Source organism: Ascochyta rabiei, chromosome 20 (assembly GCF_004011695.2).
Source record: "Ascochyta rabiei chromosome 20, complete sequence".
Classification (NCBI taxonomy): domain Eukaryota; kingdom Fungi; phylum Ascomycota; class Dothideomycetes; order Pleosporales; family Didymellaceae; genus Ascochyta; species Ascochyta rabiei.
In genome coordinates, this window is record NC_082424.1 from 695,359 (window position 1) to 709,090 (window position 13,732).

General features: G+C 56.1%; 9 protein-coding genes across 9 annotated transcripts, besides 1 other annotated feature; 2 read left to right on the plus strand and 7 right to left on the minus strand.

The window, feature by feature from the left end:
* Positions 1-646: 646 nt before the first annotated feature.
* On the minus strand, positions 647-2,561 carry EKO05_0010696 (Potassium transporter; the record flags this gene model as incomplete). Its single annotated transcript, XM_038943568.1, has 2 exons — positions 647-2,449; positions 2,493-2,561. 2 exons carry the CDS (start codon positions 2,559-2,561, stop codon positions 647-649), a joined length of 1,872 nt encoding a protein of 623 aa, XP_038793639.1.
* An 837-nt stretch (positions 2,562-3,398) lies between these two features.
* EKO05_0010697 (uncharacterized protein) lies at positions 3,399-4,415 on the minus strand (the record flags this gene model as incomplete). Its single annotated transcript, XM_038947289.2, has 1 exon — positions 3,399-4,415. The coding sequence occupies one exon, from the start codon at positions 4,413-4,415 to the stop codon at positions 3,399-3,401; it is 1,017 nt and encodes a 338-aa protein (XP_038793640.2).
* A 185-nt stretch (positions 4,416-4,600) lies between these two features.
* EKO05_0010698 (uncharacterized protein) lies at positions 4,601-5,671 on the minus strand (the record flags this gene model as incomplete). Its single annotated transcript, XM_038943592.1, has 2 exons — positions 4,601-5,364; positions 5,407-5,671. The coding sequence occupies 2 exons, from the start codon at positions 5,669-5,671 to the stop codon at positions 4,601-4,603; spliced, it is 1,029 nt and encodes a 342-aa protein (XP_038793641.1).
* A 309-nt stretch (positions 5,672-5,980) lies between these two features.
* EKO05_0010699 (Mediator of RNA polymerase II transcription subunit 7) lies at positions 5,981-6,760 on the plus strand (the record flags this gene model as incomplete). Its single annotated transcript, XM_038947290.1, has 1 exon — positions 5,981-6,760. The coding sequence occupies one exon, from the start codon at positions 5,981-5,983 to the stop codon at positions 6,758-6,760; it is 780 nt and encodes a 259-aa protein (XP_038793642.1).
* A 146-nt stretch (positions 6,761-6,906) lies between these two features.
* On the plus strand, positions 6,907-8,377 carry EKO05_0010700 (uncharacterized protein; the record flags this gene model as incomplete). Its single annotated transcript, XM_038943540.1, has 2 exons — positions 6,907-6,957; positions 7,001-8,377. 2 exons carry the CDS (start codon positions 6,907-6,909, stop codon positions 8,375-8,377), a joined length of 1,428 nt encoding a protein of 475 aa, XP_038793643.1.
* A 616-nt stretch (positions 8,378-8,993) lies between these two features.
* On the minus strand, positions 8,994-9,635 carry EKO05_0010701 (uncharacterized protein; the record flags this gene model as incomplete). Its single annotated transcript, XM_038947291.2, has 1 exon — positions 8,994-9,635. One exon carries the CDS (start codon positions 9,633-9,635, stop codon positions 8,994-8,996), a length of 642 nt encoding a protein of 213 aa, XP_038793644.2.
* Positions 9,369-9,403: a tandem repeat.
* A 446-nt stretch (positions 9,636-10,081) lies between the features above and the next one.
* Positions 10,082-10,732, minus strand: EKO05_0010702 (uncharacterized protein; the record flags this gene model as incomplete). Its single annotated transcript, XM_059637829.1, has 1 exon — positions 10,082-10,732. One exon carries the CDS (start codon positions 10,730-10,732, stop codon positions 10,082-10,084), a length of 651 nt encoding a protein of 216 aa, XP_059493812.1.
* Positions 10,733-10,940: 208 nt separating this feature from the next.
* On the minus strand, positions 10,941-11,321 carry EKO05_0010703 (uncharacterized protein; the record flags this gene model as incomplete). Its single annotated transcript, XM_038943597.2, has 1 exon — positions 10,941-11,321. The coding sequence occupies one exon, from the start codon at positions 11,319-11,321 to the stop codon at positions 10,941-10,943; it is 381 nt and encodes a 126-aa protein (XP_038793646.2).
* A 1,665-nt stretch (positions 11,322-12,986) lies between these two features.
* Positions 12,987-13,366, minus strand: EKO05_0010704 (uncharacterized protein; the record flags this gene model as incomplete). Its single annotated transcript, XM_038943530.2, has 2 exons — positions 12,987-13,206; positions 13,260-13,366. The coding sequence occupies 2 exons, from the start codon at positions 13,364-13,366 to the stop codon at positions 12,987-12,989; spliced, it is 327 nt and encodes a 108-aa protein (XP_038793647.2).
* Positions 13,367-13,732: the final 366 nt, after the last annotated feature.

Genomic DNA, 13,732 nt, shown 5'->3' on the forward strand with positions numbered 1-13,732 from the left:
CCACAACTGAACCATTGTACGTGTCTGCAGTGCATCCACATGCAACACGGCGCGAGCGCCTCAGGCCGCACTGGTGCGGAGTGGTGCGGCGTCTGCGAAACGCGCCTCCGACCTGTCACATGTGCGGGATCGACGCGAACTCCCCCTCAGGGAACACGGACGTAGGTACCTGTCGATCACACACGAGCTGCGTATAGTCTGGCCATCGCGTTTGCAGGGCTTTTTATTGAGAGCTTCTTATTCTATCTGAGTGTGCTGTAGTCGCGCATGTAAGACACTTGGCTTCTGGACTGGAGGTTGTGCTACCGTGCTGAGACATGTCTTGTGCAAGTGTGCGCGCAGGTATTTCGAATGGGTGTGAAAAATCAGACCTCTTGATCTAATGTATCTCTGACTAAAGTCTAGTATACACACATCTCCAACAAACGTCACCACGTATCCAATAAACGTCAAATCTCCAACCAGGCTAGGGAAAAAAGTGAATGGAAGTCCGAGTCCAGCGGCAAAACATGTCGTGGGTATCTCAAAACTATGCACAGAACGTAAATATCGTCAAGCCTGTCGTCTCCAGGGGCGTAGCAAAAGGTCTGTGTCTAACAGGAAGAAGAGAACGCCGGATGCATATGCACGATAAGGAAATGCCGACTCAATAGTCGTAGCCCCTTTGGTTCGGGGGGTAGTTGGCGGGCGTGTAACTCCTCTCAGCAGGTGCGTAGCCTCGTTCGCCAACGTTTGAAGGGGTGTAGCTTCTCTGCGGTGCATTCCAGCCAGGTTGTCGGATCGGCGCTGTAGCACTGCGTTGCTGCGACGCAGGCACTGAGCCGGTCATGGCCCTGTTCGGCAAAGGCTGAGACGTCTCGCGACGCTGGATTGCAGATGGAAGACCCGCGGGTACGCCTGGGCGAGGCGGAGCAGTACCCGCGCGCGGTGGAGGAGCTGTGCCAGGCCGAAGCGGCATGTTCGGAGTGTGTGACATAGCGGGCGAGCCGGCGCGAAGTGCACCGGGGAGTTGGGGGCTGTAAGGGCGCGGGTCGTCATCTTGAGTGATATCGACGGGTGACAGCTCGTACGCAGGACCTGTCGTCGGCCCGCGGTTGTTGTAGGGCGAGAATGCGGCGTATTGCTGTGTTGACTGCGCAGGCGGTGGCCCGTAGGCGCTGTCAAAGGGTGAGATGGTGTCGTAGTTGGTATCCACTTGCGGAAGAGTGGGTCGTGGAGACGCTCGTCCTTGCGACATGGGCGTGAAAGCACGAGCAGGTGCAAGAGGCGGGTCCTCGTAGAAATACGCGTTGTGTGGTACAGGCGGCAGCGGCGAAGCCATACCCATGTCGCTTGCTTGGTTCAGGAGTGGCGCATTGGAGCGGTAGCTGGTCGTGGAGTAGTTTGTGTTGGATCGATCGGGACCAGGTCTTTGGTTCAGTGTCGGCAACGTAGGCTTTCGCGCAACACCGACCGAGCTGGGCGCGTTGGACGAGTATGCCGGCAGAGTCGAGATGGTGCTGAATGTGTCCGACCGCTGGAGGCCGTCCTCTTCCTTGTCAACCAGACTGGGCAGAGTGGGCTGCTTGGAGCTTACGGAGTTCAGAGTACCCTTCTTGATGGCGCGCTGCTCCTCTGCCCTTCGCTTCTGGTCTTCTTTCTCGATCGCCTTCTTCATCTTCGTGCCAACGATGCGGGCCAGACGGGTTTCCACCTTGCGACGGCAGTAGTTGGTCAGGCTACCGTCAGAACGCGGAATGTAGTGCCAGAGAAAGAGGATGTAGAGCAGACACGAGATGATGATGCTGAGTGCAGCAATGACCCAGATGACGAGCGAGAACAACATGGTGAAGTAGACGATTGTCTCCTGCCTGTTGCCCGTCTCGATCATGGCCTTGATGTTTATGAAGAACTGCTCGAAGCCAGAGCGATCTTCAGACGCGTGCGCACCGACCGGGAGAAGCTGGGCCTGCATAACTGCGTACAGGGTCATGGCGTTGATAGCAATGCGCGGGCCTTGGGCGACAATGATGATGAGAGCGCTCTTGAACTGGAAGTACACAAAGAGGGCAATGTAGTTGGCGCCCTTTTTACTCTTCGTCAGCTCGGCAAACACCAGGAAACGGCGCCATCCCCGGCCGCTGCTGGTAAGCCGCATGCTCTGCCAAATGGCGGCCAGCGGCTCGAGGTAGCACTCTGTCACGCTGCCGGAGCGCATGACGCGGAGCGCTCTCACGCCTCGATATGCCAGGAAGACGTAGGAGATGATGATGGTGATGGCGAAGATCCACTTGGCAACCTCGAAAGGCACCTTGGGCTGTACCTGGCTCGACCACTTGTTGAAGGCGAGGAGGTTCACAGCGGTAAAAGCATCAGCAGCGTAGACGGCGCAGGAAACCAGGACGAGGATCCAGAGCCACGCGTAAGAGAAGGGTGTCAAGCACGACGTCGACCTGAAGTCTGAGAGATTCTGCAGCCGTCAGCGCGATCCTCCATCTCACCAGCAGACCTACAATGTAATCCCACTTCTGGTCGGCGGCCACATTGACCAGGCCCTTCTCGCGGTCTCCACAGCAGCCCATGGTAGGCGGTGTTAGCTGGTATGCAGTCCAGCCGGTGTAAAGAGTGACGGCTACAGTGGCATTGGCAGGGGTTGAAGGAGTGTAGTTGAATCGTGGTGACAGACCGGCTGTAGACCACTGGCGAGTGATTGAATGAGTGACAAGGTTGCCGCTTTTGACAGCTGGGCAGTGTATGCTTGTTATTGTAGTCCCGCGGTGAGCAATTGGGAAAGAGCGGCAGGCGCGACGGAGCTCGCACAACGAACGGTTCGCGGATTCGCGACAGCCAGCGTCTACGTTTGAGGCCAGCGACACAAGGCGCACGAGTGGTGAAGAGGAACAGCACCGCGCTCCCACTTCCCCAGGGCTTCGCGCTGAGCCGGTCGCGCTTACGCAGGTGCAGAAGGAGATAACCCCACCCCCAGCACCATTGGCCGATCGTGCATAGCTCAGGTTTGGCCCCTTGCTTCACCAGACTCAATCAAGCAGCACGCTAGCCTCTTGCACGACGCCGGTCGCTCGACATCCTCGAAACGCTCTGGGATTGCAAAACAACACTCTGTCGTGGCGGACCTCCAGGACCGCCCGGCCCGGATTTGATTGCACTTGCACTGGTGGCCCAAGGTAATTGAATTGGACGACTGCGGTCATTTCCCCGGAGATGCTTGCGTTGTCGTTAAAATGCCCCAGCCACTTCGGCAACACTCACTGCCTCAGATTGGTGGTTTCAAAATAAATGCCTTCATGCAACAGGCCGGCCTCGTATGTGAAGCCAGCTTCTTGATGTTCATCGACCTCTTGTGGCAGGCGTTTAGAACTACTCGGACATTTGATTGCTGTCGGAAAATATTACTGATATCACGATGCAACACCCTTCTTGGAGTCCTGCTTCACATGTACGACAAGCTTGCCCTTTGTCCGTCCGGTCTTGAGCTTCTCGAACGCTCTTGGTACATCCTCCCACTCGAACACCTCGTCCAGCACAGCTCTGACCTTTCCGTCCTTCATCCACACACCCAGCTGTCTCAGATCGTCGGTCGACGCCTTGGTCATCAGCAACTGGTACGACCTCTGCCCGCCGCCCAAGAATCCGGGTACGAGGAAGTTGCTGGTGATCTGGGCGAACGTCCCGAGGTTGGGAGTCGCACCGACTTGGACGAATTTGCCGTTGGGAAGAAGGTAGGAGGCTGACCGCTTGTACAGGTCGGCAGGCGTGCCAACATTGTCCACGGCAAGCTGGAAGACCGGCCCTTTAGCGGCAAGAGCGCCCACGATGTCGGTGGTCTTGTAGTCGAGGACTTCGTCGGCGCCGAGGCTCTCGCAAAGCTTGACGTTGCCCGTAGAGCAGGTTGTCGTCACGTGGCATCCCAGGGCCTTTGCGATCTGGATGCCATAGACGCCAGTGCCACCTGAGCCGCCGTTGATGAAGACCTTGTCGCCGGCCTTGACGTGTGGTTTGATAGCCTGCATCTCTGTCAGGCCCACGATTGGCACAGCCGCAGCATCGTCGGTCTGCACGCCGCTTGGCAGGCTCGTCAGACTGTCCTGCGAAACGGAGATGTACTGTGCGAGCGACCCGTTCGATATGGCGCCAACCTTTGCACCAAACACCCACTCTCCGATCTGGAACGAGTCGACCTTGATCCCCGTTTTGGCGACTTTGCCGCAAAAATCCGCACCAGGAATGCGCTGCGAGCCGAGGAGCATCATGGGGATGCCGGCCTCGACAGCCTTGTAGTCGACCGGGTTGAGAGCCATTGCGTGCACTTCGACGAGGATCTCATCGTCGCCGATTGTGGGCTGCGTGGCTGTGTCGTTGATTCTGAGGTTTTTCTCCAGACCGCCCGCGACGCCGTCGTACTGCCATGCTTTCATTGTTGGTGCCATTGCGCTGTGAGTGACGGGCGTGCGTTCTGATCTGTCTCCAAGCACGTAGGTTTGCGTCATCCATCTAGCTGCATCCGGGCAAGCGTCTCCCCGAACGTTGAACAAGCGGCTTGCAAGAGGGTGGCTCAATTGGGATTTCATTTATTGCTACAGCAGGCTGTGCTTTTGACACGCTAAACCCTGTACACCAGCTTCTTGCCAGACACCTTGCCGTCCTTCAGGTCGTTCAAGCCCTGCGGCACGCCCTCCAACCCATCCCGTACGAGCGTGGGGTGTGCCTTGACTTTGCCGCTGTTGAACAGCGCCTCGGCCGCCTTCCAGAACTTGACGCCAAACTCGTAGTCCTGGGGGTTGGCAGGAACCTGCTCGTTGAACGCCTCGCCAAGCGCCGTGTACGCAAACGTCCAGCCGTGCCTGACGTCGCTGCGCGGGAAGTCCTTCAACGGCCCGGGGAGGAGTCCAGAGTAATGGCCGCCTTGCGATCCAATTGCCGCCGCACAAATCTTCTCTGAACCGTGCTCGGCGATGCAGTCGAATGCGAGCTTCAGCTTGTCGTCGCTGGCTTTGCGGATCTTCTCACCGCAGTCGGCATCGTTGTAGTCGAAAACGTGGTCAGCGCCCAGCTTCTTGACGAGGCCGAAGTTGTGCGGCGATGCTGTTGCGTATACCTCCGCGCCCGAGAGCTTTGCAAACTGGACAGCGAGCGTGCCCGTGGCAGTGGAAGCGCCGTAGATGAGCACAGGCGTGGGCTCCGAGACCGTGGCGGGAGGGAGCGGCAGGCCGAGCGTTTGGTACAGACCTTGCCCGACGGTGGAGATGCCCACGCCGAGGGTTGCAGCGTCTTCCCAGGCGATGTTTTCAGAGATCCTGGCGTGGATGCCGGCTTTGGCTTTGATGTGCTCGGCAAAGGCGCCGTTGGTGTGGTCGGCCGGGTCGCCTGGGACGTTAGACATGCTGCATCACGCGTAGAGCTACTCACCTCCACGGGCAAAGCCGGCTACTCTGTCGCCCACCTTGAGGTCCTCCACGCCATTGCCAACCTCCTCGACGACGCCAGCATAGTCACATCCGACAATGGCTCCCTTGGACGGGTTGCCGTCGAGGCTCTTCCAGTCGGTGGGGTTGAGAGCTACGGCCTTGGTCTTGACGACGACAAAGTTGTCTTGAACCTTGGGGACGGGCACATCGCTGCGAAGCTCAGAGACGCCCTTCTCGGCGTGAACAACGGCTTTCTGGGTAGACATGATGGCAGTATGATTGGTAGTAAATTGCTTGGAGTGACGTTTTATAGCTATGATGTGCTTGGAGTGACGTTTTCTAGCCATCATGTACTTAGTTCCACCGACGACATCATCCCATTTGTCATCGAGGCACTGTGCAATTCTCGCCGATTACTCGGGTACCCATCTCTGTCCACTACCTACGCAACGTGAAGGCTGCACAAGGCGGAGAAGGACCGTGCAGCGACGGCGCCAAGTCAGGGTCCAGCTTCACGTGGGGCCGTGAATACGGCGAACACTGCTCAACCAGAACTGAGTAGTGCACCGCCCGCCATGGCTGAAGAAGGACCGCCGCTCAACTACTTCCCCGACCCCCCGCCCTTCTACAAGCACTTCACTGCTGAGAACCTCGAGCGCCTGGCAGATATCGAGAAGGAAGCCAACGACACCAGCCCATCTACACGGCATCTCGCGCTCCCAGACGAACTCCGCTACCTGATCCCACCCCCGCCTCCGAGCGCCCATGAATCGTTCCACGTCTTCGGCGAGCTTGCCAAAAGCTCGGGCACCAACAACTTCGCGCAGACAATGGACTTTGTATCCAAGACTCTCGGCGAGCAGTTTGTCTTGAGTGATTGGACATATACGCAGCTCTACCCCTCCACCGCCGACCCGTCCAACTCGACCGAAGCGAACATCGACCGTCAGCAGTACCTCAACCGCTTCAACCGCTCCATCATCATCGAATACATATCCCTCCTGGGCATCGTCGCGCTGAACCCTACCAGCGAGCACAAGGACAAGAAGCTCAAGCACATCCTGACGCTGGTGTGCAACATGCATGCCCTGATCAACGAGTACAGGCCGCACCAGGCGCGCGAGACGCTGATCAGGATCATGGAGGAGCAGGTCAGACGCAAGAAGGCCGAGGTGCAGGGCGTCAAGGACATGCGGGGGAAGGTGGAGAGCGTGCTGGACGGATTCGGGACCGCTGTGAAGGGCGAGACGGGGACAGATACGGAGGACAGCGAGGAGAGGGTGTGGGGCGAGGCGGACAAGAGGAGGGACGCGCAGAGGGGAACGTGGGATGCTCTGGAGGAGCTTGTGCAGTGAGATCGTGTCAACACCACGTATCTCAGCACGGCAGCTTGGCATGTGTGACGTCACCAAGGAATATCCCGTGGTACAGCACGTGAGTTCAGCGCGTGTGCGACCGAGGCACTGTCAGCTCGCGGTCGTTGTTCCTGCAATCCATAACCATGCCCAAGAAACCGTCAAAACGCCTTCTCGTCTTCTGCGATGGCACCTGGGTAGGGAATCCGACTACACCGTGACGCAGTACTGACGGAACAGGTCGGCCGCGAGACGAACGTTGCCGGCGCCCCTCGCAGCAACATTCGAATGCTGGCAGACATGGTCGGCGACGTCGCGTTTGGTGCTGACGAACCTGCCGTCGTGCACAAGATCGACCCCTATTCTCCAAACGTTGTCGCGGGCTACCAGGAAGGAATTGGCCTCGGTGCGACGTTCCTCGAATACATGTGGAACGGTGCAACTGCCTCTGCTATTGGCGACGAATGCATCGCCGTCTACCGCTTCATCGTCGAACACTACACCGACGACCATGAGATCTGGCTGTTTGGTTTCAGCCGGGGCGCCTTCACCGTACGCTGCGTCGCGGGCATGATCAACAACTGCGGCATCATCCGCCGTCAGAAAGGCACCCTCACCTCCGAGCAGGTCGATCGCCTGTGCTACGGGGTCTTCCGCACCTACCGCTCCAGCCTGCCCATTGACGCCCCGCAAAGCGAGCATAGCAGAAGGCGTCGAGCCAACGCGGACAGAGTCTGGCAAGTCAAGCAACCCATCCGCTGCATGAGCGTCATCGACACTGTCGGCGCTCTTGGCATCCCGCGCCTCAATGCTGGTGTCGGGTTTGACTGGGCCCCGTTCGAGTTCTTCGACCAGCACGTCTCGACCGTCGTGCAGCACGTCCGCCATGCTCCTGCCCTGCACGACCGACTGTGGGCCTTTCAGCCGTGCCTCGCGTTCCCGAGCGAAAAGTCTCCCACCATCGTCGAGCAGGTCTGGTTTCCGGGCGTGCATTACGATCTCGGACGCCAGACTTTCCGCTTTGTGAGGCAGCACCCGGTCAACTACGTCGAAGCAGCGCTGGGGTGGCTGCCAGATCTCCTCAGCCGGACAGTCCTGCCGAACGAGGTGCTTGCAGACAACGTGCTGAAGTGGATCCTGGAAGGCGTTCGAGATGCGAACGACGATACTCTGATCATCCCAGACCTGGACGACGAGATTGCCCGAGTCAGCGCGCGGATCGCGAAGCCGGCGAAGAACAGCACGGGCAGCGGCGATGTGTATGGCGATGTCTTGGAGTATGCGCCTGCGGGTCGAATCCTCGGTTTCGTGCACAAGCTTTCCTCCACCGCCACTTCGCTGCTCAACAGGATCTTTCCAAAGCTCGGCGACAACATCCAGGACCTTCTTGGGATCCGCACAATCCTTGGCATCCTGACAGCCACGGTAGACCGCAGAATCCCCGGCACTGCCGCAGACGTCGACAGATACAGGGATGAGGTCATAGGCGAGACGGGTGCAGTGTTTAGCGTCAAGGACAACGCGCAGATGGACGAGCTGAATGAACAGAGAAAAGTGCGGTATCCGAGTCGCACGTTTGAGACACACCAGCTGTGGAAGGAGGTTTTTGATGATTGAGGAGGCTGGAGTCGAGCTTGCACAGGAGGTCGCTCATGGCTTGACCGTACGTTTTTGATGACGCGGGACATTTGCTAGATACCATGTCATTACAACACTACCTGTGTCCTGATCCACACCAGTATTCTGCAACCAAGCACTGCGCGGACTTACGCTCTTGAACTGGCAATGCAGGGGGCGTCTCAAACCATGTCATTTTACGGTGTCGAAATCGAACCTCTACGCGTCTAGATTCTACCACCTTGTCTGTAAGACTCAAGCTTTGGTGATCCGACTAACAAAGCCCAGCATAAAAGCACCACCATGCATTTGGCCAAAATTTCGGGAGACTATCACACACAAAGACGCAACATGTCGTTGGAGATGCTCAAGTTCGGGAATGTTGGGCAAAAAATCCTTCGCTGCACACTCTTGGTCGGCAAAAAGAAGGCTTCCGTCACGGGGAATCGAACCCCGGCCACATCGGCGCTTGCTTGAGAGCGATGTATCCTAGCCACTAGACCATAACGGACTTGTTGTGGGAGTTCCGGGATTTTGACATGATGATATTGCCAAGCCAAAACGAACGGCTCACTGCTTCGCTCTCGAATGTTGTGATCAGAGCTCCTGACTGATTCTAGCCCGGCTTCTTGCCCAGCGCTCCACCGAGAATGGCCGGATCCAGCATCACAGCCTCGGGAACGTCTACTCCACACTTCACCCACATGCTTCGCCAAAGCGCTCCGACCGGCCGCTCTTCCGGCATGAACACGACGGTGTTGACGTACGACATGCTCGTGTTGGAGCAATCTGCCTCGTTGAACAGTTGCGCTTCGCAGTTGTCGCCTTTCTCCGCGTAAAACACCCCACACCGCGCGTCGCCGGGGAGGTTGATGCACGATCCGTCCTTCCACTGCGCTGCAGGCCGCTCAAAGGCCGTCTTCTGCAAGAGACTCCCGCGGCAGTGCTTCGGACCGCCAGAGCCAGAGTACGAGAGAGCGAGGATCTGCAGGGCTGGCGGAGGCGGCGGAGGCGACGGGGCTGGCGTTTCCTGGTCTCCGATCATGCCCTCGTCCGTCTGCGGCATGGCTGGCGTGGTTCCATTCAGGGCTTTCCGCTCGGATTCGCCGTACTTTGCGGCCTGGGCAAGCGTCACGGCTGCTATCTTGGGCGGTGGTGCGCGGATTTCAATCGCAGTCGCCAGCAGCATCGCAACCAGCAGGAGAAGAAACGTAGCCGTGAGGAGCAGAACGAGCCGCTTTGGGATGGCCATGTGCATGTAGTGAGATGATGAGAGGTTAGAGCTGAGGTTGTTCTGTGTTGCAGCGTTTCATCCCTGAAACACTGGCCATCTACGGTAGACGAGTTTGCAAGTATTGCTAGTATACGTCTGTGAAACCTACTTCATTCAATTCCCCCTGTCTGAGCGTCTATGAGTTTGTGGACAAGCTCCGCCTGCTTTTGAGAGGTCTCTGCGCACTTCCTCTGGGTGCAGTCGCGAGACGTCGGCCAGGGGAGTTGTAGTACATCACCGTCCACAAAAGCATGAGATTAGGTCAGCCTCATTTACGCAATTCTAGCTTTGGCGGAGGCGGTCACTGCATGCAAGAGAAGAACATCAGTAGTGAAGTGATTGCTGGAATGTACATCTCTACATAGTGTTCTGCTGTCCTTTGACTGGTATTTGCAAATCACACAGCCGGAACCCACCCCTCATTTGAACCATCATAGACCACCCTGGAAGCCCTCACGTTGCTCATGCCTGACTCTTCTTCTTGTTACGCTCCGAATGGCGAGCCGGTGCGGCAGTTTTGGCCTTAGAGGCTTTGACTTTCGTCGCCACCCAGTACTTGTTGTCTTGCGGCGCGTTCGACTCGCGATTGGCGGTGGCAGCGGAAGAAAGCCGATATACCACTTGCTGCTGGGCTCCCTGTACAGCTTGCAGCAGGGATGGTTGGCCTTCTCGGCTATACAGACATGGCACGCGTGATTGTCGTCTGGAAACCCATTTTCCTTGCACTCGGTGGCCTTGAAGTTGATGTGGCGACACGTAAGACACTGTGGATCATGTTCTGCGCGGCGATCTTTCTCCCTGGAGGACCTCAGGAAGGCCTGCAGGCGTTGCTTCTTGCCATCGTTCAGCCTCTTGACCACATCCATGATGGCAGAGCGTGCTGCTCCGTGCGGTACCAAGTCGTCGAGTGTGACGAAACCTGACACGGTCTCATCCCAAGCGCGGACGTCACGTACTTCAGTCTGGTACTCGTCTCCACCGATAGGATTTTCTGAGCCAGTGGAAATGCCAGCACCATCGTGAGCAGCGTGTGAGCTGGTAGGTTCGGCTCCTCCACCAACATCTTCGTCCCCTGCACCCATACCTTGATCTCCTACAACGACAGCCTCGTCCAGTGGGATTGAATCTCTGTCTCTAGCTTCGTCTTTTCTGGTATTGAGAGCTCCATATGCTGACAATCCTTCACGGTATCGAGTTCGTGGAGAGCTAATCGGTTGGACCTGGCCGAGCGTAGACTGGCGAAATGCAGATGAATCTGATCTAAAGGGAGCAGGATTCTTGAAAACTGCGTTAAGCCTTTTTTTGCGCAGCTTCGCGCTCTTTGTCGTAGTCGAAGTCGGCAATGTGCTTGCCTGTCATGCATTCGTACTTGGCTTCAGACCGGTCAAGAGTCGCGTTTCTCTCTCTGATATCTGCTCGGAGCGCAGGAAGGAGTTGATCCCATTCGTCTAGGACTGTCTCTCGCTCGGTCATAGCACTCTCGTAGTCGCCCCAGTCTATTCCGGCTGGTGTTGAGGTATCAGTGGACTCGATGGTGTCGAGTGGCAGGTCTGGATTGTTAAGCTCTGAGTTGTCGCTGCTTTGCGGCTCAATCGCTCGGCCCTTGCCTTTGTTCACATTCCTGCTGCTTGGGCCCGCACTGTTACTCTCCTCGCTTTCGTTACCGGACATCTTGGAGGTGTTGAGTTGGCCTAAGGAAACTCTCTATCTTCTGCTCACCCCGGTCACTTGTTGTTCGACCTCAGTCTTCTCGGAGCTCCAGAAACTCTTGAGTGCTCTCCAAAAAGGTTTCCTTGAACTTACGCTCTCTCAAACCGACAAGGCGTAGTTCCAAGAGAAGTTGACGCATCTCTGAAGCTTTGTTGCCAATTTTTCGAAACACCACTCGCGTCTCGATATCCATCAGCTCCTGTGTCTTGTCTACATCGGTTTCCCTAGCAAATACTTCCCGACACGCTAAAGCTTCCTGTTTGTTGCGAGTTATCAGCTCTTTGCATTCATTGATTGTGTCCAAACTGCGTTTTTGCTGCGTTGCCCGAAGATGCACAAGTTGTTGGATCTCGGCAGAACACCGTTGAAGCCACCTCGTGATTACCGCAACGTTTTTCTTTGGTTGCTTCCAAGCCTTGGACTCTCGTCTGTAATCGAAACCGCTTGAAAGTACTGTCTTTGTTGCGGATTTCGAGACATCCGTTTTGGCGTGGAAGGATCTCGTCGCCCGACTCCAAGATGAACTTGTCGTAGGCCGTATGCAACTCGACTGCAGATTGCTTCGTGGCACCCTCCAGAGAACTCGTGCTTCCGGAAAGTACCGGGGTTGAATCGCGAGACAGTTTGAACTGCCGTTCAACTTCGCTGACGTATTTTTCCAGCAATTCTTCCACCGAATCATCCATATTGAGAGCTGAGTCAAACCGCTTGAATGCATCCATGATGATCTTTCTGCACTCTTCTTTCATGTACTTGTGTGCGAGTGTGACCTCAGTGGAGTGGTTGGTGTATTCCTTGACCAGTTTCGGCAAAGGTCAAAGCAGGGTTGAAAGTCCTACCGGTATCTCTGTATGCCCTTCGAATCGAACCTAAGACTACGGTTGCATCTTTGTTGTGCGCTTCTCGCTCAATTCTGCACAAACTCTCCACTTGAGCGATGAACACATCAACCTTGGCTTTGGGGCCCTGAGGTGGAATATCTCAAGCCAATGCGACCTTTCGGTTCCGTGATAGCATCGACTATGCTACGCGTCTCAGCTTGCATGTTTTCAATTTTGAACTTGATCTCCGTGATGTATGCTCGCAGTTGAGATTGGATGTCATACTGAGACACGTGGGGCAAATAGACAATTCTTCAGCTGACTTCGTAAGAATAGATTCTACTCGCTCCTGCCTGTACCGTGTTTCAAGGTAAGAAGATAGCTCCGAGAAGAAATGCTGGGTCCGGTCTTCGAATGACTGCGACCTATCGAGCCGGATGGAGAGCGCTTTACACGGCGCAGCAAGTGCCTCGAGGACGCTCTTCTGAACTTTCGTTGCACCTCTTTCTTCGCTTTCAGGCACATGGTCGCGCAGGTCCTTGTAGAGAGATTCGAATTGCACCACAAGCGATTCCGACGTGCCAGGCGATGGGCCTAGAAACTCACATCGAGCATTGGCTATGTGCTGTTCGAGCTTTCGTTCATGTGCGTCTTGAACTTGTAGCTGCGTGCACCTGTCGTCGAAGACGTCAAAGAACCATTCAAGGCGTCCTTCTGGTGTTGACGGCATTACGTCTTTGTTGAAGTTGTGTTTGCTGATGGCGCATTCGAGCCGCTTTTGAAGTCGTCCTTCGAACGTGGCCCGTCAGTCGCCTGTCTCAGGGGCTTCCTTGAGCTTAGATATGTCGGAACGCACGAACTGGAGGAGCTCCCCTAGTCGGCTGCTCGGGCGAGTAGTGGTGTCGCTGTTCCACGCCATGCCCAACGCGCTGGCTGCGATAGAGACATCGGAATCGAAACGCTGGAACCCAGTCCTGTGCTGCTTTTGAAGTGCTTCGGCTTGCTTCTCAAAGTATTCGTTTCTCCTAACAAGCCAAGGTCCGTCACAGCGTGTCGGTCGCGTCATGCGGTCACGTACTTCTTGCGCACATCTTCCAAGTTCTCCGCGTGCTCTTTTCGCAGATTCTCCCGCTCTGTCTTTAGAGCCATCTCTGTTCGCTCAGACCAGAATTCTTCGCGTCTCATGGCAATGATCCCAAACCTTGCGGTGGCGATCAATACTGACACGCTCTTGAATGACTGATCGAACTCTGCAGTGTCCATACGCGTCCTCTTCTTTTTGCAACTCAGATAGAAGAGTGTTCTCTGTAATGGTCGGAAAATGTGGCAACGCATTAGCAGCAAGTTCCGCGCGGTATTCATCTGGATCATCTGTCACAGGAGGTTGGTTGGACGTCGCCATGATGACAGTATTGTAACGATCGATGTTGACAGAGAACCGGGTCTCACAGAAAGTATGCAGATTTATTGTCCCGCGAAGTGACCACGGGTCATGTGCTATGCAGATTGTGTAATGTGTCAAACAAGCAAATGGCGTTCCACATCACTTCC